The following is a 24,840-nucleotide window of genomic DNA, read 5'->3' as shown; positions in this document are numbered from 1 at the left end:
ACATCACTGATGACAAAGATGTTGCCGTTCCATTATATTATCAATGGGCCCCTTGTATAGAAATACTTGTTTTGCTTGATCCACCTGTACATTTATAAGTAAATATCAACTATACTCGATAAAGTTGAATTGCCATGATTTTTTTTTTTATGGAAATAAATAACCTAGTGAAATCACAAAGGGTGTTATAAAAATTGAAACTTGGACACTCATAGTGTTATAGAATAATTAGACCATCAAAAGAAACAAAGAATCAAACAAAACAAAGCAAAGCAAAGGAGGAACTAAAAGGGTTCATTGTATGCGGTTTCTTTTGATCAAACATTCAAATATGAAAAAATAAGCTAGTTATATGGTGCATAAGTGAAGTAAGTGTTGTACCATTCACAAATTTATTTCCGCCATTGGATCGAGTGAGATATGGTGGAATTTATTAATCTAATAGTGGAGAAGAAAACTGTGTATAGTATAACACTATTTTTCTTGTGCTTTATACAATTAGTCTAAAAAATTAACTAAAATTACCAAGCCGAGTTTTAAACAACATTCACAAACTACAACAATAACAAGTCAAAGTAAGAGAATCACAAACTAAAGAAGAATAGAGATAGAGAGAAACAAATCGTTACCGCTTGAAGAGAAGAGAAAGCCTTGAAGTGATCGAAAAGCTGGTGAGCAAAGTGTATTATGTAATAATAATGTTATTACAAGAAGTAGTACAAAGCATGTTTGTTGTATTTATAATAAAAGTTCCACTGTGGGAAGGACTACTCCCCCCGTCATATTTATAATAAATATTTTAGCCGATAAAAGTTAATGTATCTGATCCAAATTCTTAATCAAATACATCATTTTTTACTTACGTAAATATTTATTATAAATAGAACCATAAGAATTATGTATCAGTATCAAACAAAAAAACTTTCTCTACCACATTAAGGTATCGTCACGAGGATTACACACTTGCAAAGTTGTGGATGTTGTGGCATCACACCAAAAAGCATGCATAATAAAAATGATAAATGATTACTATAATTAATTATGTATAAATGTCATTGTCTTTTTTTTCTTCCCGTGTACTCCCTCCATTCCAATTTAAGTGAGCTTTTTGCTCATTTCATATTTATTAAGAAAAATGTAAGATAAAAATGGTTTTAAATGTTATTGTTAAGTATTAGTGTATTTATCATTATCATAAATATAAAGTAAAATATGTTGAATGTGAGTGATGAAAGTAGTGTTAATTAAAGTTATTATTGGAGAAAAATAATTAATAAAAGGCTCCCTTATTATGAGACGGAGGGAGTAACATATAATAACTATAAATTTGTTATTTTAGTGTGAGTAAGTGGGGAGTCTGAGGTTTGAACTCCAGTCTCTGTATATATTATATAATGTCCTTAGAACTGAGATAAGTTCATAGAGACTATAGTTATTTTGCATTTGACCGGTGATTCTTTTTAAAATAAAATAACATTACGAGTTGGATTGGAGTGTAACTAAGTCATTGCATTAGCATTATATAATAATTAATAATAATAACAATAATAATAGTAATAATTGTTCAATAATAATAATAAATGTGAATCATGAATATACCTTTGAATAATAAATATAACATATACAAACAAATATTTGTTTATTGTAATTGTATCTTTGACCTTTGAGAATTATTGAATTATTGATTTATCTTTTGTAAAGAAGACTCACTTATTATTTTGTTTTGATATTATCACTTTTTTTGACAAAATTTTGATATTATCACTTTATTATTAATATATAGCATTGCTTTCAATAAAATGATATTAATACTAAAAAAAATACTCGCTTTTTTGACAAAAACTCTTGGATAAACATTAAAAAAAATATTCTGTCAAATTCATAGGTTAGAAATCAAAGAAAAAATTAACATAACAATTAAGTCAAATCTAAGGTTCGAGTTTTGATAAAGAGAAAAAACTAACATAACAATTAACATTCATCATTAAAAAAAAGCATGTGGTTGAAGACATCGACAACAAATTCAATGTCAATTTCAATTTTAACGCCATTTTAAATTTTTGTAAATTTTTGCTTAGTTCTACACAAAACTTTAAGATAAGTTTTTATGGTTTTTTCTAGATTACCTTTGAAGAATGGTGGGTAATTTACCCACCAACCAATGAAAATGAGCAATTTGTTGGTGGGGTCAAGATAGTTCATGGATACCACTTAAAAATGTGCTTATGTGGCTAATATGTATTTGTTAGGATAAATTACCCATCATTCTTTCATGGGTACCCTAGTTGTCACCAAATTTTATTGTTAGATAATCAACTAATGTTGATCATTTGTTTGCTAGAGTAATATTGTCACACGCTTATTCCTAAGTTCATTATCATGTCATCTTGTATTATGATGGAGGTTATGAATGAAATCATTAGTTTTTTTTTTAAGAAAAATCAACTAGTTTTGTTTCTTTCAAAAAAGTTTATAAAATAATATCAACCTAACTACCAAATAAAAAAATGCACGCTTGTGTGAATGTACACATATTTTGCCAAGTTTGTGTTTGATTTTATGGTGACGATAACTGATTTTGTTGAATTAGTTTTGGTTTAAAGTGAATTGAATGTAAAATGATTTATATTTGATTACCTTTTAAACAAAAGTAATTTGTATGTAAGATGTTGTTTGAATATTTATTTCAAAATTGTTTTTGAATGTGTGAATGATCAAAATGGGTTTTAACATGTGTATATATAAATAAATTTTCTCATATATTTTTTTATTAAATTGACAATAAAAATATGAGATTAATACAATTATTAATATAATGGGTTCATATATTGGGATTTTTTTTTTTTTTTTGTCAAGTAACGTATTGACTAGAAATCCACCTTAGTGTATAAGTGGGGTGTTTGAGGTTTGAACTTCAGCCTCTACATATAGCATGCAATATCCTATCAACTGAGTTAAGCTCACGGGGATCTGAGATATTTTTTTGTCATCTTTGATTTTCTTTTATGTTAATTCTTTTGAGAGGTTTTTTTTATGTTAAATTGATTAAATAACAAATAAGTTTATTTATTAAGTTAAAGGTAACGATAGTAAGAAAACAATAAGCCTATTTTTTATAGTAAAATAAGAAGCTCATTTTTGTACTTATCCCTAACCTCTTAAGGTATTGTAGCACAAAACTAAAAAAAAAAAACACAACTTAGGAAGAAAAAGTGGGTAAAGATGTAAAGTATTATGTGACTTTTATCAAATTGATTTTGGCTAAACACAAAAGCAGTACGGAGTAGCTTCAACTAGAATCACATATTTATCTTATTGTCAAACCTCACATAAATGTCAAAAAGTCATGTTTGCAGTAGTAAACACACGTTTAAGACCTCGTAATGTAGAATTAAACATGGGCTAATTAATTTTAAAAAGCAATTATAATACAATTATATGAAAATATGATGAATTCTTTTTTTTTTTTGGTCAAGTAGCCTAGTGGCTAGAGCTCACACAATTTAATTATGGAGAAGTGGAGTGTCCGGGGTTCGAACCCCGGCTCCTGCATATAATATGCAATATCCCTACCAACTGAGCTAAGCTCACGGGGATATATGATGAATTCTTTATAAGACGATAATGTAAAACTATTTTACACCTAAATGCATCTCCATTAAAATATTAAAAGATGCAATTAAGTGGTTTATTTTAATCTTATAATGTAACAGAAGTTATAAAAAATCTAATTTTTGTATATTATAAGCATTGTTTTTTATTTTTTTGTGTAATTTTGATTTTTTCTAACATAATTTTTTTATTTAAACTATGCAATTTATACATTTTTCAGTCACCACGTATTTTTTTAGTTTAAGAAAAAAAGTTTAAATGAGTCAAGTTTTAGCGACTCACTTTTAAATTAGGTGTTAATGTTCAACGAAAATTAATAAAGGTATTTATAGAAGGTTACCAATCAAGATTTAATTTAATCTCTCACAACTTTCTCACAGCTTAATTGAGTGTTTAACAAAAAGGAGTATTAATGAGCCATGATATTTTCAAATTGAGGACAAATTAGTCATTTTGTTATAATGAACTAATGAGCCAATCTTCAAAATTTTGAAATTATGGATGTATAATTGAAAATTCAAACAGAAACTTACCGTTGCAGAGAAGAGAGATGAGTTCGAAAGAAAGTTGCAGAAGCGAACTTCGCATCGCAATTCGTCAACTCAGCAATCGTTGTCTCTATTCCGCTTCCAAATGGTAAATTTCAAACTTCTTCAAACCCTAATCTAAATATCTATTCCTTCTCTCATTTTCCCTATTCCTTAAACGACGGCGTTTCATTTCCTGTTGATGAAAATGCAGGGCGGCGGAGCAATTGGTAGGAATCGAAGTGCAAGATCCATCCAAATTCACGCCTTCGAATACGAGGTTTCAGCGTGGAAGTTCAAGTATTCGTCGGAAGTACCGTACTCATGAGATTACAATGACAACGCCGATTACAGGTGTTTCGTATATTGCTACTCCGGTTATGGAGGAAGATGAAGTTGTTGATGGTGATTTTTATCTTTTGGCGAAGTCTTATTTTGATTGCCGTGAGTATAAGAGAGCTGCTCATGTTCTTCGTGATCAAATTGGACGCAAATCGCTCTTCTTAAGATCTTATGCTCTCTATCTGGTTAGTTTAATTACTTCTCTGTGTCAATTTTTGTTTACGCTGAAATTATTTTTACCAACATTGGATTGGTACATTGTGGTTAGGTATTTGAATTTGATCTCTAGCTGGTTCGTATGGAAAAACATGTTGTGAGGGTTTAGCCACTAAAATAGATGTCGGGATTAGTTTTGCAATTGTGCGATACTTTATAAACGAAATTATTGGTTAATTAGTTTTTATTCAATGTCAAATGCATTGGAGTTCTTATGTTTTTTATAGTGGACTTTGATGTAATAGTATTATGGAGAGGTTGCATTTTCTGTTTATATGGGTGTGTATGTTGTATTGATGGGTCATTCTTGATGTTTGATATTTAATTAGCACAAACTTTAGTAACGGCGCGATGATTTTGTGAAGGTAGAGGAGAGTTAGAACTTAGAAGCATGTCAATTATGTTTGTGTTTACTTCAATTTTTGTGGGAGAGTCTGTTTTGGATTGGGGGATGTTTGTGCTTGTCAGCTAAATAGATTGTGATTAATTATGCTGATTTTGTTGAGTTCCATTTTGGGGGGAAATTCGCTATGTTGTCAGTTCAGGATAGCACAACGGAGCAGTCAACCCCAAAACTGAGATGACTGCAGGAATTATTATTAAACGTTACTTGATATATTTAGGAATCATTATACATTTAATACTAATAAACTATAATTACTGGAAAATGAAACAAATTACTCAAACTCTTTGTGCTGCAATAGCGAAAAATTGCAAAAAGCTCAACTCTGGGATGCTATGGCGTGTGTGGAGGTTGTTGCCCACCGTGACATGACGAACTTCCGTGTTAGCGGTGCTAACTGCCACTATTCACAACATATGCTTTATTGTATATTTACTTATTGATTGAATCTAAATTCCTATAATTGTTGAAGTGGGGTTACAAAGTTTACTGAGCATGTAGCAACATTAGGCCAGAACATAGAAGGCAGTCTATGTCCGTTCTCTTTTATTTGATTTGAGTTGGGTGCAGAGTTACAATGAACAAAGCACACCAGGTGACTGACATGTCATCTCTTCATGGTTCCCTCATGTATAGTGTAAGATGTGTCTCAACAATGTCTGCCTTGAGTATCTATTTCAAATATTTGTTGCAATTTGCTATGCTGCCTTCAAATTAAAGAAGGTCATAGCCATCTTTTAAATCTGATTAGTGCCGTTGGAAAGTAAGTTGGATATGTAATCACTGATTAGAGAGATAGTATGCTGATATTAAATGTCACAACCCAGTAAAAGTTAAAACTCTGGCTGGCTGTTGACCTTAAAATTGATATTTCTAATAAATGTATCCTATTAACATTTTGTTTAAAAGGATATGAACTTTCCATGAAGTTGTGTGTGTAATATGACAATGTTGCTGAATAAGTGAATATTCATTTGCATGTATTAGTCATTCAAAAAAATGTTCTACATCAAACAACGTCTTCCGTAAATAAAACTTGGAAAGTAGGCACAGGTGTCAGTTTAACAAGCACTTATGAAAGAAATAGTTTTATGCCTGAAGCAGAATGTTTTTAAGAATGAGAGATTAAAAAAATATATTCAAGTTAAAGCATGCGGCCGCTTTTTAGTTATTTTTGAAATCTTGCTGTTTGCAGCATAAATGTAATTTTTGAAAGCACTTTGTGTATGCAATATATGAAGCTAAATCCAATAGCAAACTCAGTAATTTCTTGTTACTTGTCTATTATCAATGTAATGTGCTTTCTGTTACACAAACCGACTTCAGGTCTTTCTTTAAGACATTGACAGTTTTCAACTAAACCCTTTTCGAAAAGAATTTTTTCTGCCTCTTATGGTTAGTTTTGTTAATCCCTAGTCTTCTGCCTCTTATGCTATTAGTCATGTCATATTCTTCCATTTCACTTCTCACTTTTTCTTGAGTAAAATCTAAATGAAGATAATACATTGGGCACTGTTGCATGCTAATAGCACAAACAACTCATGGTCTGATGAAGTATATTTTTCTTCTAAATTAATGTACATCATATCAGTTTGAAAGAACCGAGTTTTTTTGGGATTTTGGAATTTTACATGTCTAACTTCTTTGTCCATGCTCTGCACTTCCTACAGGCAGGAGAAAAGCGAAAAGAGGAAGAGATGATAGAACTTGAGGGTCTGGGTAAAAGTGATGCTGTGAATCAGGAATTGGTTTCTTTAGAGAGGGAGTTGTCTACACTCCGCAAGAATGGAACAATTGATCCCTTTTGTTTGTACTTATATGGTCTTATACTGAAACAGAAAGGCAATGATAATTTGGCGCGTACAGTTCTTGTGGAATCTGTAAATAGCTACCCTTGGAACTGGAATGCCTGGACTGAGCTACAATCCTTATCCACTTCAGTTGATATTTTAAATAGTCTTAATGTCAGTAGTCATTGGATGAAGGATTTTTTTCTTGCCAGTCTCTACCAAAAACTAAGGATGCATAATGAGTCTCTGTCAAAATATGAATATTTACTCGGAACTTTTGGTTTTAGTAATTACATCCAAGCTCAAATTGCTAAAGCCCAGTACAGTTTGAAAGAATTTGATCAAGTTGAAGCTATATTTGAAGAATTGCTGAGGATTGATCCTTACAGAGTGGAAGACATGGATATGTACTCCAATGTGCTTTATGCTAAGGAATGCTTTTCTGGTTTGAGTTACCTTGCCCATAGAGTATTCATGACTGATAAATACAGACCTGAATCTTGTTGTATTATTGGGAATTATTACAGTTTAAAGGGGCAACATGAAAAATCAGTTCTATATTTTAAGAGAGCCCTTAAACTGGACAAAAATTATCTCTCTGCTTGGACACTTATGGGTCATGAGTTTGTTGAGATGAAAAACACTCCCGCTGCTGTGAATGCCTATCGTCGGGCTGTTGAAATAGACCCATGTGATTATCGTGCTTTGTATGGACTAGGACAAGCTTATGAGGTGATGTGTATGCCTTTATACGCGCTTCATTACTTCAAAAAAGCTGTTTTCTTGCACCCAAATGATTCCCGACTGTGGATAGCAATGGCTCAATGCTATGAAACTGACCAGCTTCGCAAGCTCGATGAGGCAATAAAGTGTTACAGAAGGGCATCAAACTGTGATGATGGGGAAGCAATTGCTCTGCATAACCTTGCAAAGCTGCATTCAGAGTTGGGACGCACTGAAGAGGCAGCATTTTACTACAGAAAGGATTTAGAGAGGATGGAATCTGAAGAGAGGGAAGGACCTAACATGATTGAGGCTTTGCTCTATCTTGCTCATTATTACAAATCAACGAGAAGAACTGAAGAAGCAGAGGTTTATTGTACACGTCTTCTTGATTATACTGGTCCTGTGAGTAAAAAATATTTAACTACACTCAACTTATTTATTTGATAATATATACACTTTCAATTTGAAACAATTTGTTCATACCAAATCATTTAATAATCAAAGTCATTCTTTCAGGAGAGGGAGACTGCAAAAAGTTTACTTAGAGGACTGCGATCGACACAATCTAGTTTCCCTCCAGCGGATGTTGATCACTTTCCTCCATAATGTCTTTTGATGAAGCACTGGTGTTGTGCTGCAATTTTCAACTTTGGTTTAGATTCATTCCCATACTTTGTGCTGGAGCAGAACTAACGGCAAATATGAAAATGATAAGAATCATTCTCGTACTTTAATACTGCAAAATGCACTACCATGCTGCACTAACTAGTAGTGATCTGGTTCTCAAGAACAAGAGTCTGAAAGCTAGAAGAACCTTTCTTCTATTCTATAATTGGATAAACAGATCAGGGACCGTTTGATTTTGTAAAAATGTAAGGGATTAGACAGCATAAAGGTATTGAATTTGAAAACCTAATATTAATTTTTTATTTTATTTACGGATATCATTGTACTAAATGAAATGAACCAAACTCAGGATATGCAGAGATATTTTACATACAAAGGTAAGGGTTTAAACATGCAATTTCTCACTTTTTAACACTTAACTTGTGTCCTTTCTAAAATCATAAAAATGCATATGCCTATGTTTGTTACAAGTTTACTAAATTTTATTCCCGGGTATAAAATGTTCCTGGGAATAGAAAAGTTTTCCCAATGAAAAGGGTGGGAATAAAGTTCCCATGAAGATGAAATAAAATTGTGTGTAATTACCTATTATAAACTCTATTTTTAAGGTTCATTGGAATATTATAATGTTAACCAAACATCTTTTTTTCTAAATATCTTGGAATAAATTTCTCATCTTTATATTCCAAAGAATGTTATTCCTAGGAATAAATTTGATAAATTTGAAACAAACACACCCTTAATGTGAGTTTTTTTTATAGTTTTTTTTTTTGTATGTGCAATTTTGTCTTTAGACTCTTTAGAGAAAACAAATAAGTGGACCGAATTTGAGATGAAGTCTTTTTGAATAATAATTGCTCTTGTCTAAGACATAATCCTAGGGTTTTGCCCTTATAAAAGGTGGTTTCCTAGGTTATTTTTTGGATGTTTAATAAAAGGTGATCCCTTATCTCTCATCTTAATACATATTAGTGCTATGATTTATTAGGGTGTAACATCTATGTCTTTGTTTTGTAGTTTTCTTTGTTGGGGTAAATCACCAATTCGTCTCGTAAAATTGTTAAGTTGAGCATCTACCCCATTGGAATATGCAAATAAGCAAAAAAAAAAAAAAAAGCCAAATTTTGAACTACATTGAATAATTCGAACGTTGTATTAACTTATAAGGATCGATTTGACAAAATAATATAAGTTATGGACTAATTTGCTAGCAAGAGGTATAATTCAAATACTGATATAATTTGGGAACTAATTTGACACTATATTAGATACAAGTTATAGATGTCTCCGTGAGCTTAGCTCAATTGGTAGAGACAAATGCATATTATATGCAAGGGTCGAGATTCGAACCCTATACATCCCACTTCTCCTCATTTAAAATGTGAGAGCTCTAACCACTAGGATACCTAAAAAAAAAAAAAAGATACAAGTTATAGATCAAGTTGCTCGGCATGATTAAAAGGGTTTAATTGATATTGATATGCATTGTCTACGTAAACAAGTTTTACAAATGCATTCATTATATTGCCACATGTATTCATTGATATACATTGCAATTTTTTAAGTGCCAAAAACAATTATAACTCTACAAAATTATGTGTGACATTTTTTTTTTTTTTTGAGAAATTAATTTTGGGGACTAAAAGCAATTATACATGAAGTTACTATTTTTAATTTTTGATTCTAGAACTGATTCTAAGTTCTAACACACAAATCTATAATTTAACTCATTTTACATAAGTATAGTACAAACAAAAGTTACTTTTTTGTCAAACAAAATATATAAACAAACTAACCTTAATCCTTACCCAATCCACTTTGTGAGAAAATAGCAAGAAAAGTGAAGTTGAGGAAGGAAGAAAAAAAGATTATTTAAGCTATAAAATAAGAGAAGAGAGAATAATCAAGCAACAACAAACATCTTAGTTTCCTTCAAAAAAAAAACAAACATCTTAGTTGCTCAAAAAAAAAAAAAAAAACATCTTATTATTATTCCCCAATCCATTTCACGGCAGCAGGATGGCCGGCGGCAACCACCGCAAAACCCGATGGGAATCCAACTCCTCCTCCTCCACCGCACTGCCCACCACCACCAACACTAAATCTCCCTCCGATAGTAAATCCAAACCCAACACAAATAATTCTAATCCCAAACCCAACCTTAACCCAAAACCTAACCCTAATCCCAGCCCCAAACTTCCAAACGATCACCCTGCCCTAATCCCCTTTCAATTCCCTGAACCTGGTCCACCACCACCTCCGGCCTACGGCTTCCACATGCTAGAACGACGAACCATCATCCTCGCGGACGGTAGCGTCCGATCCTACTTCGCTCTACCTCCTGATTATCAAGATTTCGCTCCCCCACCTCGCCCGATTGACCGCTTCGCGTATCCTCCCCGACCCGATTACCAGAATCCAATGGAAGCCGCCTCTGCGAAGAGAAAATACGGGGAGGATTGTAGAGATGAATTTGCAAGACAAAGGGAACAGCTTTTGCGTAATGCTAATGGGTTTGCTAATAGGGTTCCTGTTGGTGGTGAGTTTCCGGCGGGTCCCAGTGATTTGAGACCTTCTAAGCAATTAAGGGTTGATGGGGTTGGTAGTGGTAATAATGCTAGGCATGTGCAGGTTGATCAGGATTCTTTGAAGAAAAAATTTCTTCACTTTGTTAGGTTGATAAATGATAATCCTTTGTTGAAGAAGAGTTTGTTGGAGGATGGAAAACAAGGCCGGGTTCAGTGCATTGCTTGTGGCAGTGGCAGTAACAGGTTTGGTTGAATATACTGCTGATTTTCGTTGTTTCTGCTTTGTTCATCTGTTTTGAATTTATTATGATATTAAAGGCATTGAGGTTATATGCTTTTAGGGCGCGATGTGATGAGGCAATAGGCACCGAAAAATTAGAAAAAAAAAACTGTGTGGTATGATCATTTTGCGGTAATGATTAATCTTTGTCTGTCACGTCAACTTGTGAAGCTCAGTTGTGTAGTGGGTGTTGGTTGGTTTGATTTTTATCTGACAACATTCTAACTTAGCTTTAGCATTCGGGCCGTGATCCTATTTTTTTTAATTCCCATCTGACCGACACTATCATTTCCATTTTGTTAACTGAAGTTACTCTCAAAATCTGGGCATGAATATCCTAGCAAACTTGGTCCTTGAAACAGTCTGCCAAATTTGGTTCCTTGTGTGTATTTGACTGCATTGGATTTAGTTGGCAAACTTGCTATGTCATATTTATGGGTATTTAAAGTCATTACTCTAAAAGTCACAATTGATTTGGTCAGCTGTGAATTCACACTTGCTGGAAAATAGTTTTGTTTTTGTGCATGCGACATTGTCTAGGCTTGCCAGTAAGTTTTGATAAGGATATTATATGTTGCGATATACAGTTGGAAAATAGCGAGTTAGTGAGCCCGTTAAGTTTATCTACTTGTATTTTACATTGTTGATTTCTATTGCCTATAACGAGTTGTTCACATACAAAATATTGTATGTGAACATTCTTATTGTATGTGTTTTTAATATTTATTGAGCTTATATATTTCTGCTGTTGATATGCTTGTTCTGTTAGAAATTCCTGGAAGTGGTACTTACAAACTACTTGTAGTTCAGTTCAAGTTTGTTGGTGGTCTGTAGGATTTGGTAGATTGGGAAAACTTAGTTTTTCATCAGATACGCTTACAGTCTCATGGTTCCCCGTCACATAGTTTTATGTAACTTCTGTGATCTACCTCTAATGTCTGTTTTGGTGATTGGCACAATTTGGCAGGCAGCAAGGTTTTGTTAATATTTTTTTGCCTTGTAACCTGGCTACAGCTCCTGTGTTTTCTGACATATGTATGCTTTGTTTTTGAATGTTTTAAGCTATTGTGCTACATTAGAGCCCTTGTGCCTGTGAACAGTTTGTATCTCTTTATGGCTTCTACTATGTCAACGCTTATGTGTCATTTTGTATTTTCATTCTAATGTTGATTTATGAAATGACAGTTGCTCTCGTCATTTTCCAACTTACTAATTCTTGCATGTGTAAGCCTCTTGGTCCAATACATAGTTTCTTCATCCTTTCATATAGGAGGGTCATGAGGCGGAGTGATAGTTTGAGTGTGTCTATTGTTAGTTATTACTTATTACGATCGAAACTGATTTGTTATTTTTGGTAAAATACATCCAGTATCTAAACATTTTGGATGAGGGTAATAGAACTTCTTTTAACAAAGTTAGTTTCTGTTTATTATTTAAATAAATAGACAAGAAAACTGCAATCTATCTTTGATCCTTCAATCAGAACTTCAGAACCGGGTTTACGTATATAAATTTTCTCTTGCTTCTTTGTACGTTCCTTTTTGTCAGACTTTTAGAGCTTAGCTGTCCCTTTTCTACTGGAACTTAGCTTTACAGGTTCCATGTCATAACCCTGCTGGTGCCATTTAGAACATTACTTCTGAAGTTGAGTTTTGGCTTCATGTATGGCCTGCTCTGTTATATGTCTGCATATATTTGAATCCCTTTGAGAGCAGAAAACTCTGTTGAAGAATATTTGTGCTGGTTAGAGTTACTCTTGTGTATCTCTTTCGAGAAAGGCTTATTTGTTATATTGGAATTAGCATATCGATTAATTTGTTTGGTATAGTGTTTAGTCTCTGTATATATGTTATCCGAATGCAACATGTGATTTTGGACTGACAATATATATGGAAAAAGGAGTCTATTTGTCATGCATTTTAAAGGTGTCTTTGTAACTTTGGTGTTATGTATGTCTGAAAATTTAAAATCCAAAACATTTATTACCAAACCTTGTAATGATGCTGATTTGGTGGGGGTTCCCCGCTTTTTCTGGAGTAGTCCCATGATTTTTTTTTTATGTAACTTAAGTTTATTTTCTTTTTGTACCCTGCGATGCACCTAAAATATATTCTTCAATGAACTTCATATTCCAAATTTCAGGGCTGCTAAAGATTTTTCAGATATACATGCTCTCATTATGCATACGTTCAACTCAGATAATGCTGATTTACGTGCTGATCATTTGGGATTACACAAAGCTCTGTGTGTCTTAATGGGTTGGAATCACTCAAAGCCTCCTGATAACTCAAAGGCATATCGGTATCTATCTGCTGATGAAGCAGAAGCAAATCAGGATGATCTGATCATGTGGCCACCTTTGGTGATCATCCACAACACACACACCGGAAAAGGGAGAGATGGTCGTATGGAGGGTTTGGGAAACAAATGGATGGATAATAAACTTAGAGGTATAATACGCCTCTCCATTCTTTATCATTTTCTGTTATGACGTCTCTTTAAGATTTGAATAATTAGGTTAAAATCTTGCATGCCGGCTGAGCATCCCTTTATAGCAGTTTTGTCTGGATACACGTAGTTACCTTCACTGATGTTTCTTTGTTAGTCAACCTATGCTTTGGGCTACATTTCAATGGAATACTCTTATGACGCATGGCACATAAGAGTAGTTATGACGTTTTCTCTTTGAGGATAATGTGAGGACAGGCAGTTCCAATTATATAGGATTTGTGTCATGAACATAAAATCAGGAACTGAAACACCAGAGACTCAGTATTTTAATTGGTTACCAATTTACACTTGTGGTAGGTGCCAATCGTCTGTGTTTTCTATGTTTGTAGAAGTTGGTGTTTTAATTTTATTTCTAAAGTGTCTTTTATTTTGTGCAAATTCTGTTAGAAAGTGTCTTATGCCAGTTATCCAATGGTGGATTTGCTTATCTGTCCTTCGGTTTAAAATTATAACTATTGGGAAGTTAAAAGCATCTGCTGGTTTATCCATCTTTTATGTTATTTGCCTATGTTTACTATTTTGCTCAACTATTGACTAGCATATTTATTCTTATCTGCTATCTAGTCTCCTTTTTAGTCATGGGTAAACCTTTGCGGTTATTTATGAGGAATTATTGACTGTGATAACTCTTGTTTCCCTGAAAGTTTTTGTAGTTAATCCTTTTGGCTTACTTCTATACATACATAAAGTCACATATTATATAGACAGATACATACCCACACATATAGATCGGTAGATTGTTAGAAGTAAATGCGTGTGTATATCATTAACATTATAGATTAATCCTATCTTATATATTTTCACTATAGGTTCTTGCTCCGGCTTGACTATTGCACCGCGTTTTCATTTATTTATCAAAAGCTAAGCCATCAATAATTTGTGTGACCTTTCATTACTTCCCTTTATGTTCTTTTTGTATATGTGGTTATTGTCAGTTGTGCTACGCAATCTACATTATCACATATTGTTCTGAAAAGGGACTGAGAAAAGATTGAGAATACATAACAGTGTAGATTGAGAATAGGCACATCATCTCTGTCCTTCATGATTTACTTAGATTAGAAATTCGGAAGTGTTGTCCATGGCGCATTGGCGATTCATACAACTTGAGTAGATGGACTTTGGGCCATTAGATGGTTTTCAAATATTGATCATTTCATATTTTAGGTATTCGTTAATTTTGCTACTCAAACAACTTGAGTAAATGGACTTTGGATCATTAGAAGGTTTTCAACTTTTTCATCAATTATTTTAGGCATTCGTTGAAATTATTTATAAACTCAAGTTTCCGGAATTGGGCAGGATTCGGCTACTCGCACTTGCTTGCAGGCCTATCTACCCGACGATCAGCTGCTCATCAGTCATTGCTCAATATATATTTCTCTTCAATGAGAGAGAAACTAGATGGAATGTACGGATGTGTTGCACAGTCAAGTGTGCATTATGTTGAAAAGTTTAGTACCAACTGCTCAGATAGTGAAAACTGTATTGATGTCTGATGATGTGTGTTTGTCTGAGTTGCATTTCTTGAGTGGAGCGGGGTCATTTCATCAGCAGTTCCTTGAGATGATGCTTAGAATTTAGTTAAAGTGGATGTGATTTATTTTGTTTTCGAGACAGTTGAGTTGAAAATCTATTAGAAACTTTTCCTCTTTTACCCCAAGGTAAACTATCCGTTCCATTTTACATGACCACTGTACTCTTTTCCTTTCCACTACCCTTCCTATCAAATGAACTGCGTAACTTGGGTCCTTATCCATAATTATATTGCGGTCAATTTCTTGTTTTGGGCCATTGTTTTTCTATTAAATCAAATGTTTTTATACTGCAGTGCCCATAGCGAGAACAGGAAAGCCATAATGAGTAGTTTGAAACCGAGTTTTGATACTATCATGACTCATAAGTATACAAATCATGGATTGTTTCAGAATAATTTAAGCCTTGTGTGTGTTTTTTTTATCTTCTATTTGAAATACTTTGGTGTAGGGCTGCACGCAATGACAAGTGAAGGCCAAACTTTGTCACATACTATTGATGAACTTTGTTTATTGTATTGTTTGTAGTTTTTTTGTTCAGCTGTTTTTTTTTTTTTTTTTTTTTTTTTTTTTATGTTTCTACATACCTACTTACTTATATGTATGTAAGTATGCGTGTTTATTTATTTTTCTATAGCCACAACACCAACCACTGTATTGTGATGAGGAATTTTGGACTTGCTGCCATAAATTGTCATTCATCATTAATATCATTGATTTGTGTTGATATTTTTGGGCTAGATTCATAATTGTACGATTGTGTGAAGTGTGAACCAATATACCTGTCCATTTATATACAGAAGAACTACAAACGCGTGTAGCTATATGCATTTATACATGTGCTTTTGTTGATGTTTTAATTTAATGACAATAGATTGTACGGCTTGAAGAAAATAAGTCTGGCAAATGTTATTGTGAGGCAACTCTTCAATATATGTATATTGTTTCTGAAATCATTTTAGTAGACGAGAAACTATTTTGGTTTTGCGTCAAGTACCCGGTTATTCATTTAGTTTGAAAATATTGAATTGTGCGTGCACACCTGTTATTACCTATCCATTTATGCATGGAAGATGTGGCAGCACATTTATGCACATGCCTTTGTTGTTCTTTTTATTGACATCTGATGTTACAATCAAGAGAGTAGGTGTCAATTATTGTGGGTTAGTTCTTCATTTAGTGTAGCAAATCCCTACATTAACCTGGTTGATGCTTAACTACATTGTCTTTTGCACATAGCATTAAGGATGTTATTTTGAGGTTAGACATTTAAAACTAGACTTGGAGTTTGGTTGCCTTTCTTTATCTAGACGATACAAACAGTTCTTCAACAGGGAAAAGGGGTTGATTTATTCTATGTGCTTCCTGGCCCAGTTTCTGTTTTAATTTGTATGAGTTATGTTGTTTTCGTTGTGTTTTGTCACCTGAGGTCATGCAAATGGAGTGATTGTTGTTGTACTCATTGGATTTAGCTTTTCCTGATCATATTAGATATTTTTTCTACCTTTTTTTAATGACTGGTGTGAAATATAATTGCATCTTGTCTACCCATATTATTGCATCAATTCAAGTCCTCTTATTACTTATTAGCTTGTTAGTTCTGCTTATTTTTGTGACTGTAATCTTACCACAAGTGTTTTGAGTTTATTATTTATTTTGTGATTACAAATACTCTAAGCCAATTTCATTTAAACCTGGTTTTGGTTTTGGTAATATTAGGTTATACGTTGATATGTTTTGTCCCAAAGGAATAGTCTATACTGGTGGGATAGAAATTTAGATAACTTCAAATCTGTTTTTTATTTTTAAGCATCCTCTTTTATACTCTCCTTATTCTCATGATATAGATGGTTTACAGATGGTTTGTTTTAAACCCTTTCCCTCCCTTCTACTTCCATCAGTTTCAATCTAATGATTTTCTTTGGCAAGCATAGCATTGTGTTGGGCTCAGAATCTCCTCTAAGATGTAAATTAACTGGCTTATGTGCTTTGAATGACAGTATTTATGGCCAATGCTTCATAACTTTCAAGTATAATGTCGTGGAGACATGATTCATACTGGCTTAGGGATAGAAGCAAAAATAGAGAACTCTGATTGCTCAAGGAAACTTGTTATTGCCTGGTGCCGATTCACTTTGTGATGAGCCCTATTTATACTCTTCTTGTAGGGCTTTATGAAATGGAAAAAATTAGAGGCATTTAAAGCAAATAATTGATTACAAGAAAAGTTAGAGATGTTAAGGTTACTCTAATTCACAGCTAGAAAAATCTAACGATACAGTTGCTTTAGTGTCAAGGTTGCTCTAGTTCCTGTCTTATATAAGTTTGTGTTTCATATAAGTTTCATATTATACTCCATCATTCTCCATCTCATATATACTATATACTGTAAGCACTTAAAGGAAATCATGGGTCTTCTGAACCTTCCACTCAAATATCTGATAATGATATACTTATTTTGACAAAATATTTATCCGTTCTGATTTTCATGCATTATCCAGAGCTTGGATTTGGGGGTGGCAAGTCAAAGGCATTGTATGGAAAAGAAGGTCATTTGGGCATGATATTGATTAAATTTGCTGGTGACAAATCAGGCTTGGAGGAGGCCATGCGGCTTGGTGAACACTTTAAGAAGGAAAATCACGGCCGCAAGGACTGGGTTCGCGTGCAGGCCCAAACATTAGGAAAGGACAATGAGAATAACCCAAACCTTGTGAAGTTTGATGAGAGAAACGGAGAGAAAAGGAGGGTCTTGTATGGCTATGTAGGAACTGCTTTTGATCTTGACAAACTTGATTTTGACACAAGAAAGAAGGTAGTCATAGAGAGCCGGAGAGAATACAAGCCCTCCATGTAGTTTCCGAACTAGACATACATGGAATGATTTGTGGATTGTTCGATGAAGAAGCTTTTTTCGTTATGTTGTACTGACTATTTCGATGTCCAATAGGAGGTTTGTTAAAAAAAAATAATGTACACTAGGAAGCAACTTTTCCAATAGTTTTTATTCTAATTTTCCTTATTCATCTTGATTTTTCCTGCTGTAGTTAGCAGTAGAAATTATGAAGACTTGTTTTCTTTACAGCCATCTCACAACCTGGAAAGCATTAATTTTCTTTTTTACTTTAAAGTCAATTGGCTGGAATTGAAAGTCTTTGGTTATGTCATTGCTTTTCCCCTTGTTGGGTGGGGGACTGTTTATGTACAATTGACCTTTATTTTTCCTTTTGTCTTGCTGTGGCAGGAAATGGAAATTTGTACCTACCGTTTCCTGTAAACCCTATCAATTAATCTCTAGCACGTTATGAGCTTCTTCTTGGTTGTTTGTCTGCAGTTAGTTTAATTTAATTGATGAATGAAATCAAACCCTCTTCCAGTCACCGTTTCCTAACAAATGGTAATAAATGAATAATGATGCTTGTTATGAATATTTTTTTTCTATGGTTGCTCAAGATTGTAATTGAGTTTAACTAAATGGTTATGGTGGATGTGGTGTCGATAGTTTGTGGATTCAGTTATCTATGTTATGTGGACAAATCTGCCCTTGCAATGCTCACTGCTCATTTATGGTATTGCAACTTGCAAAGTTGACGTCACCACTACTACACAGTCTTTGAGGCACTGATCATTGGTGCGCAAATTTTCTTTCATAGAAATGTGTGGATGCGATTGGAGTTCATCACAACCTTTTAATGAGGGAATCGAATTATCTCATATAATTCACTGCTTAAAATTTTGATATATTCAGATATGTTGTATTTTCTCATTGGGTTTTCCATTTGTCAAATTTTCTATTGTTTGATCGATGAAACAAACATAGAATAAATTATCTTTTATAAACTCCTATAGCTCTATGAAATGAATTAGCCATATCTCATGAAACTAAGTTTAAATTATTAGTAAGTATCACATTGCTCCTTTAATTAAAATTCGATTTATTTTGGTCTCTTAACTTCTCTCAGTTACACATTTTGGTCATTTCCGTTAGTTTTAATTCAAAAACGTTAGGTTTTCTTCATTTTCTTCTAGAATTTTTTTGGGATTTTTGTTGTTGAAGGTTGATGGGGATGATATGAAGATGAAGAAAACTTGACGTTTTTGAATTAAAACTAACGGAAAGGATCAAAATGTGTAACGAATAGAAGTTAAGGGACCAAAATAAATCGAATTTTAATTAAGGGACCAAAACGATACTACCTAAATAGTTAATGAATTAAAAATGCAATTTAGCCTTTTTTCTTTCATTCTCTTTTTTATTATAATTAGGTGTTGTCGGTGGTACATTGGAATGTCGATGTATCACAATGACACTTATAAATTTTGCTTAAAATTGTGAAGTCCACATTATTGGTTTTTGGTAGAAATATATTAAAATGTCAAACCACACAAAATATTGTATTTTAATAAGAATTATGAAAGTATAATTGGCGTTCATTTTGAATAATTATTAAGTGTCAAAGAGATACTCCCTCCGTCCTAATTTATAAGCAAAAAACACTAATTCACATTTATTAAGAAAACTAACACTTAGTGATTTGAGATATAATTTTTTGTGTTCTCCTTGGAATAAGTTTCATGGAAAGATGTAAAAATAATTTTCATTGGTTAAAAATTATGGAGAAAATAAAAAGGAGAACAAATTGAATACAATTTGCATTTAATTTTACATTGAAAAAGATGATTTGTTTGAAAAAACATAATAATAACATAAAAGTTGGTCTTTTTTGCTTATATTTTGAGACAAAGAATATGAGATTTTTTTGCTTATATTTTAGGACGGAGGGAGTATAAAGATGGTTTGGTGGATAGGGTGAGAGTTAATGAGCATAGTGATAAGAAAACTCGATGGATCTATCTCACTTTCAACATGATACTAAGATTTATTTGCGAGTTTGATGGGGAAGAAAGATAAGGACTTTGAAAAAAAGAAAAGAGCAAGTGAAAGAAATAGATGATTTTGAGAAGGGATGACTTTGAAGAGTGCAGTTTAATCTAAACCGTTCAATTTACTTTGAACATCAGAAGATTTTTTTTTTTTTGTATGTATGTTTGCCCACCCGGTCTTCATATGATATTGTTTTTCTTGATTAATATGTATAATACTTAGATAGTAATAAATGTCAAGGAAAATCGCGTTTGATTTACTAAAAGAATGAAAGACAGAACATGACAACTTCAGTTGCACATCATTTGATTTGTAAAATTGTTTTAAAGACAAGACAAAATGGAGGCAAGAAATTCTTGTCCTTCACTAAACTTCAACACAACTTTTTGTTCCACATACAAGTTGGCCTAAAATTGTAAAATAGGATTTTTTCGACAAAATATCAAACTTTCCCTTTCCAATGCTATATCTACTCTGGATACATGCTTTTGATTTGCAATTTTAAAAAAAAAAAAAAAGCTTAAAGTTCTTTCAAAAAAAAAAAAGAAGCTTAAAGTATAGTTGTATTCATTAAAAAATAGAAAACGGTGAGGCTATAATAGATTTTGAGTCCCTTCCGTTCCTTTCTGTCCAATATAGAGCGGAAACAATTATGAGCATGGACTCCATAAATTATAATCTTTCCTTGCTATAGTAAAATAGATCCAAACTATGGAAGCCCGGATTTCAAGAAATTTTCTGTCCTCATGACTATCTTTCCCTATACTTTCTTTGGTTCCAAACATACGTGTGGTTGACGTCTTAATATTTGATTTTAAATGTAATTTTCCTTCCATATAACTTAGTTGTAATTAGGCGTATCCTTAGTGTCTTATTTTATTATTAAAAGTCTGGCTAACAAATGCCCTATGAATATTGTTTAAAAAATACATAAAAGAATAGAGTAGTGATATTTGAACATCCATTTGAGACAACTCTTGTGACAACTTCTTTTCTCTATCTTTTCATTGGTCAAAAACAATGGAGAGAGAAAAATGAAGAGAGAGAATAAGAGTATAATGTGAGTAAGAGAGAAGGTTGTCAAAAAGTTGTCATAAAATGGATGTACAAATATCATTTCTCAAAAGAATAATGGGTTAAACATGTTTTTGGTCCCTAAACTATACTAACTTTTCATTTTAGTCCCTCTAAAATTTTCCTTCATCTTTTAGTCCCTATAAAATTTTTAATTTTTAATTTTGGTCCCTCGTTTGAAGTAAACTCATGTAGAATTCATATTTTTAAGATAATGTATAATATTATAAGGATCTCTCCCAAAAATATTTTGAATTTTTTTACCAAAACATGAATCAAGTATGAATTTTTATATAAAAAATTCATATTTAATTCATGTTTTGTTAAAAAATTCTAATTTTCTTTGGGAGTGATTTTTACAATATTCCATACCTTTCTGCACAATTTCATTAAATTATACAAAAATTCACTTAAAAATTGGGACCAAAAGTAAAATTGAAAATTTTATAGGGACTAAAAGTTGAAGGGAAATTTTAGAGGGACTAAAACGAAAAGTTGATATATTTATAGGGACCAAAAACATATTTAATCCAAGAATAATTTGTATTAAAAATAGGGTTAAATATGTTTTTGATCCCTATAAATATACCAATTTTTCATTTTAGTCCCTCTAAAAATTTCCTTCAACTTTTAGTCCCTATAAAATTTTCAATCTTTACTTTTAGTCCCTCGTTTAAAGTAAACTCATATGTATAATTCATATTTTTAAATAAAATTTTGCAGAAAAATGTATAATATTATAAGCATCTCTCCCTAAAAAAATTAGAATTTTTTACCAAAACATGAATTAAATATGAATTTTTATATTTTTTGCGGTAAAAAATTCATATTTAATTTATTTTTTGTTAAAAAATTTCTAATTTTTTTGGGGAGTGATTTTTACAATATTCCAGAAATTTCTGCACAATTTCATTGAAAAATACAAAAATTTAATTAAAAATAGGGACCAAAAGTAGTGATTGAAAATTTTATAGGGACTAAAAATTGAAGGAAAATTTTGGAGGGACTAAAACGAAAAGTTGATATATTTATAGGGACCAAAAACATATTTATCCCTTAAAAATAAGTGTCAAACACTTGGCATAGTTATAATCACACTACTTTATGTGCAAAAGTTAATTTTTTTCTTTTTTAAACAATATGCTAAATATACTTGTTAGCATTTTTTTCTATTAATAATATGACTCTTTTTTAAAAAAAATTAAAATTAATTTGATAAAAATTCTCATATAAGTTTGTACGTTGTTTTTAATGTGCTAGATCACTTCGAATTAAATTAATCCATTGTTTATCAGTTTGGTTTGGACTTTATCCTAAAAACGTGTAAATCCAAACCAATCTCTATATAAGTCATAAGGTTTATTTTTATTTTTATGGAAAATGTCATAAAGATATTGTTTAAGGAAACTATAAAAGAAAATATTCTCTTAAAAATACAAATTGAATATATGTAAAAGTAATAAATACACATCCTTAGTACAAAAAAATTGATACTTTTGATTTTTTAAATAGTGCATTTTTATCGGTTTGACCGATAAATTCTCTCAAAACAGAATTAAACCGGTATGTGAACACCCCTAAATATAATGCGAGTTTTTAATTTGAGATTTTTTTTCTTCATTCAAATAATAACAACTATACTATATTTGAAGAGTGAAGATGACGAGTTTTTAAATAATCAAAACCACTATTAAAAACATAGTAGATCTAAGTCCAAGAAAGCCAAGCCAATGGTGAATTATACCTTATCCTCAAATCTGAATAGTGCATTTGTACGCGTGCTTGTGTCTTTCTGCAGTGGCAGGTACTGCACCCTCCACTCAAACCAAACACATTCTGTTCGGTATGTGTATGGTTTTTTTTGTTTGTTTTTAACTCTTTATTTATTTAAAATTAGAATTGAGAGATTACTACTACACCTCCTTCCTCGTTCTCTCTTTACTAGCTTTATCTGACGCTTCCCATGTGGTGCTCAACACTCTTGTCAGTTGACCCACCACTTTCATCTTCTTCCTGATCTAGCTTCGATTTCTGGGAAAGTTCCATCCTTGTGTACACACAATTATACTACTAACATTCTTGCATACGCAACGCACGATATACATCACAATCTTAGTACATTATACTAGTTCCAACAATAATCTTGCATGGAGTAACATGCTTTTGTTTACTACTTTAATGGTATTGATATTTGATAGATAGATTCTATAGTGTATGTATAGTATGATTGAGAAAAATCTTGCATCACACATAAACTAAACTATAGTTTATATCATCAGATAAAAAAATATCACCATTAAATTAAATTTATAATGTGATTATTAGTGTTCCAAATTTATATTGCTTGTGCATAATAGACGTACTCATATATTTATGCTTTAATTTTGTCGGTATATACTTGCATAAGCTACTAATTTGCAACTGACATAGGAATATTTTCTTGTTGTCTAATTCATACTTTTTGTAACTGGAGCTGGATATAGTTGAGAGGCAAGAATCCATATCTTATGCATCTAATATATATAGTCCGACAAAAACTTGTCACTGTTAACTATATTGGACATTTTATGGCTAGCATAAGAAAGGTTTTGCATTTGGTCGAACAATAAGTTATATATATATATATGATATCATATTTAAATTCTAACTAATATATTTAAATATACAAAAAATTAATATATGCCAATAAGTTAAGTTATTGAAGTTGGTACTCACATCACGTAATGTGTTGGGATACCTTGCATTCAAAATATAATTTAAAGTACTAAATTTAATATAGTAACAACAATATTATTTATATTTATTTAACTAGACTGCCCTCATAGACTCAATAGTTTTTTTTTATGACTCATAGTTAAATCTTTAGTTTTTTTTTTATGACCCGTAGTCTGTCCATTTTAGTTAACTAAGCTTCTAATGAATTTAGCCTTCTATACTAAATCTTGATTGACCTTGAGATATCATAAACTAGGGTTTTTTATCGATCGGCATGATCTATTCTCATCCTTATTCAAAAAAACAAAATTTTTAAAAGCTTTAGTCTTATATAAGTTCACCTAACTCGACTAGTTGTAGTCTATATATAACTTTATTTAAATATAGAGGATAGGGTTGGTGTGAACAATTTTTTTTTAAGAACTTCACAATACATTGTAGGAAAATAAAAATATAATAATTAAATTAAAATAATTTTGTCACCTGGTATCTTTGAGTAAGGTTGGTAAAAGTCGCATCAGTTTGGTCCTCCTGAGTCATATATCAAGGAAATGCATGCATATTATATAGTATAGCATTTTTAAAATATGAACAAGTGTATAGTAGTTAAAGTTAATATTAAGAGAATGACACAAATGATTTCTACCAGAAAAAGAAAGAACAGAACACAAATGACAGATCCATTTTGAGTGGAGTGATTGATAATTTGATATATAAAGAAAGGTTGTTTTGTGTGAAAAATCCAAATATCCAACACTGTTATTTGCACTGTCATATAAAAATCTAATAGTAGTGTAGTAGGTGTTTTTCTTCTTCTTTTGCTTTTAAATAAAGAAATGATGATCGTAATAGTCTAATCTGAGCATAATTAACGATTTTTAACTGTTTAGTACTATGATCTTATCTTATCCTATGCACGTTAGATTTCATTTACATACACTCATACGCATACCCTGCGCATTTTAGCACCGCCCCTCAACTACCTTTATTCATAACCCTAACACGTGTCTCCCATTCTTCAATCCACGTCATCACCTTCGTTGTCTTCTATCTATCTTTTCTCTTTCTC

At 32.1% G+C, this 24,840-nt stretch overlaps 2 protein-coding genes across 3 annotated transcripts; both read left to right on the top strand.

Moving 5' to 3' along the window:
- Nucleotides 1–4,103: 4,103 nt before the first annotated feature.
- On the top strand, nucleotides 4,104–8,619 carry LOC25485211 (anaphase-promoting complex subunit 8). Its single transcript, XM_013614389.3, has 4 exons — nucleotides 4,104–4,248; nucleotides 4,354–4,666; nucleotides 6,771–8,018; nucleotides 8,133–8,619. The coding sequence occupies exons 1-4, from the start codon at nucleotides 4,163–4,165 to the stop codon at nucleotides 8,220–8,222; spliced, it is 1,737 nt and encodes a 578-aa protein (XP_013469843.1). The 5' UTR covers nucleotides 4,104–4,162; the 3' UTR covers nucleotides 8,223–8,619.
- Nucleotides 8,620–10,170: 1,551 nt separating this feature from the next.
- Nucleotides 10,171–18,321, top strand: LOC25485210 (uncharacterized). 2 transcript variants are annotated; one of them, XM_013614388.3, is made up of 3 exons: nucleotides 10,171–11,014; nucleotides 13,194–13,501; nucleotides 14,865–15,317. In XM_013614388.3, exons 1-3 carry the CDS (start codon nucleotides 10,263–10,265, stop codon nucleotides 15,059–15,061), a joined length of 1,257 nt encoding a protein of 418 aa, XP_013469842.1. In that variant the 5' UTR covers nucleotides 10,171–10,262; the 3' UTR covers nucleotides 15,062–15,317. The 2 variants fall into 2 exon arrangements, with proteins under 2 accessions (XP_013469842.1, XP_024626041.1); XM_024770273.2 differs by lacking the exon at nucleotides 14,865–15,317 and adding an exon at nucleotides 17,599–18,321 and having other exon boundaries at nucleotides 10,179–11,014.
- The last annotated feature ends 6,519 nt before the right edge of the window (nucleotides 18,322–24,840 follow it).

The sequence above is a fragment of the Medicago truncatula genome, chromosome 1 (assembly GCF_003473485.1).
Source record: "Medicago truncatula cultivar Jemalong A17 chromosome 1, MtrunA17r5.0-ANR, whole genome shotgun sequence".
NCBI lineage: Eukaryota > Viridiplantae > Streptophyta > Magnoliopsida > Fabales > Fabaceae > Medicago > Medicago truncatula.
The sequence above is the reverse complement of the archived record's forward strand: the minus strand, read 5'-3'. Positions and strand labels throughout refer to the sequence as shown.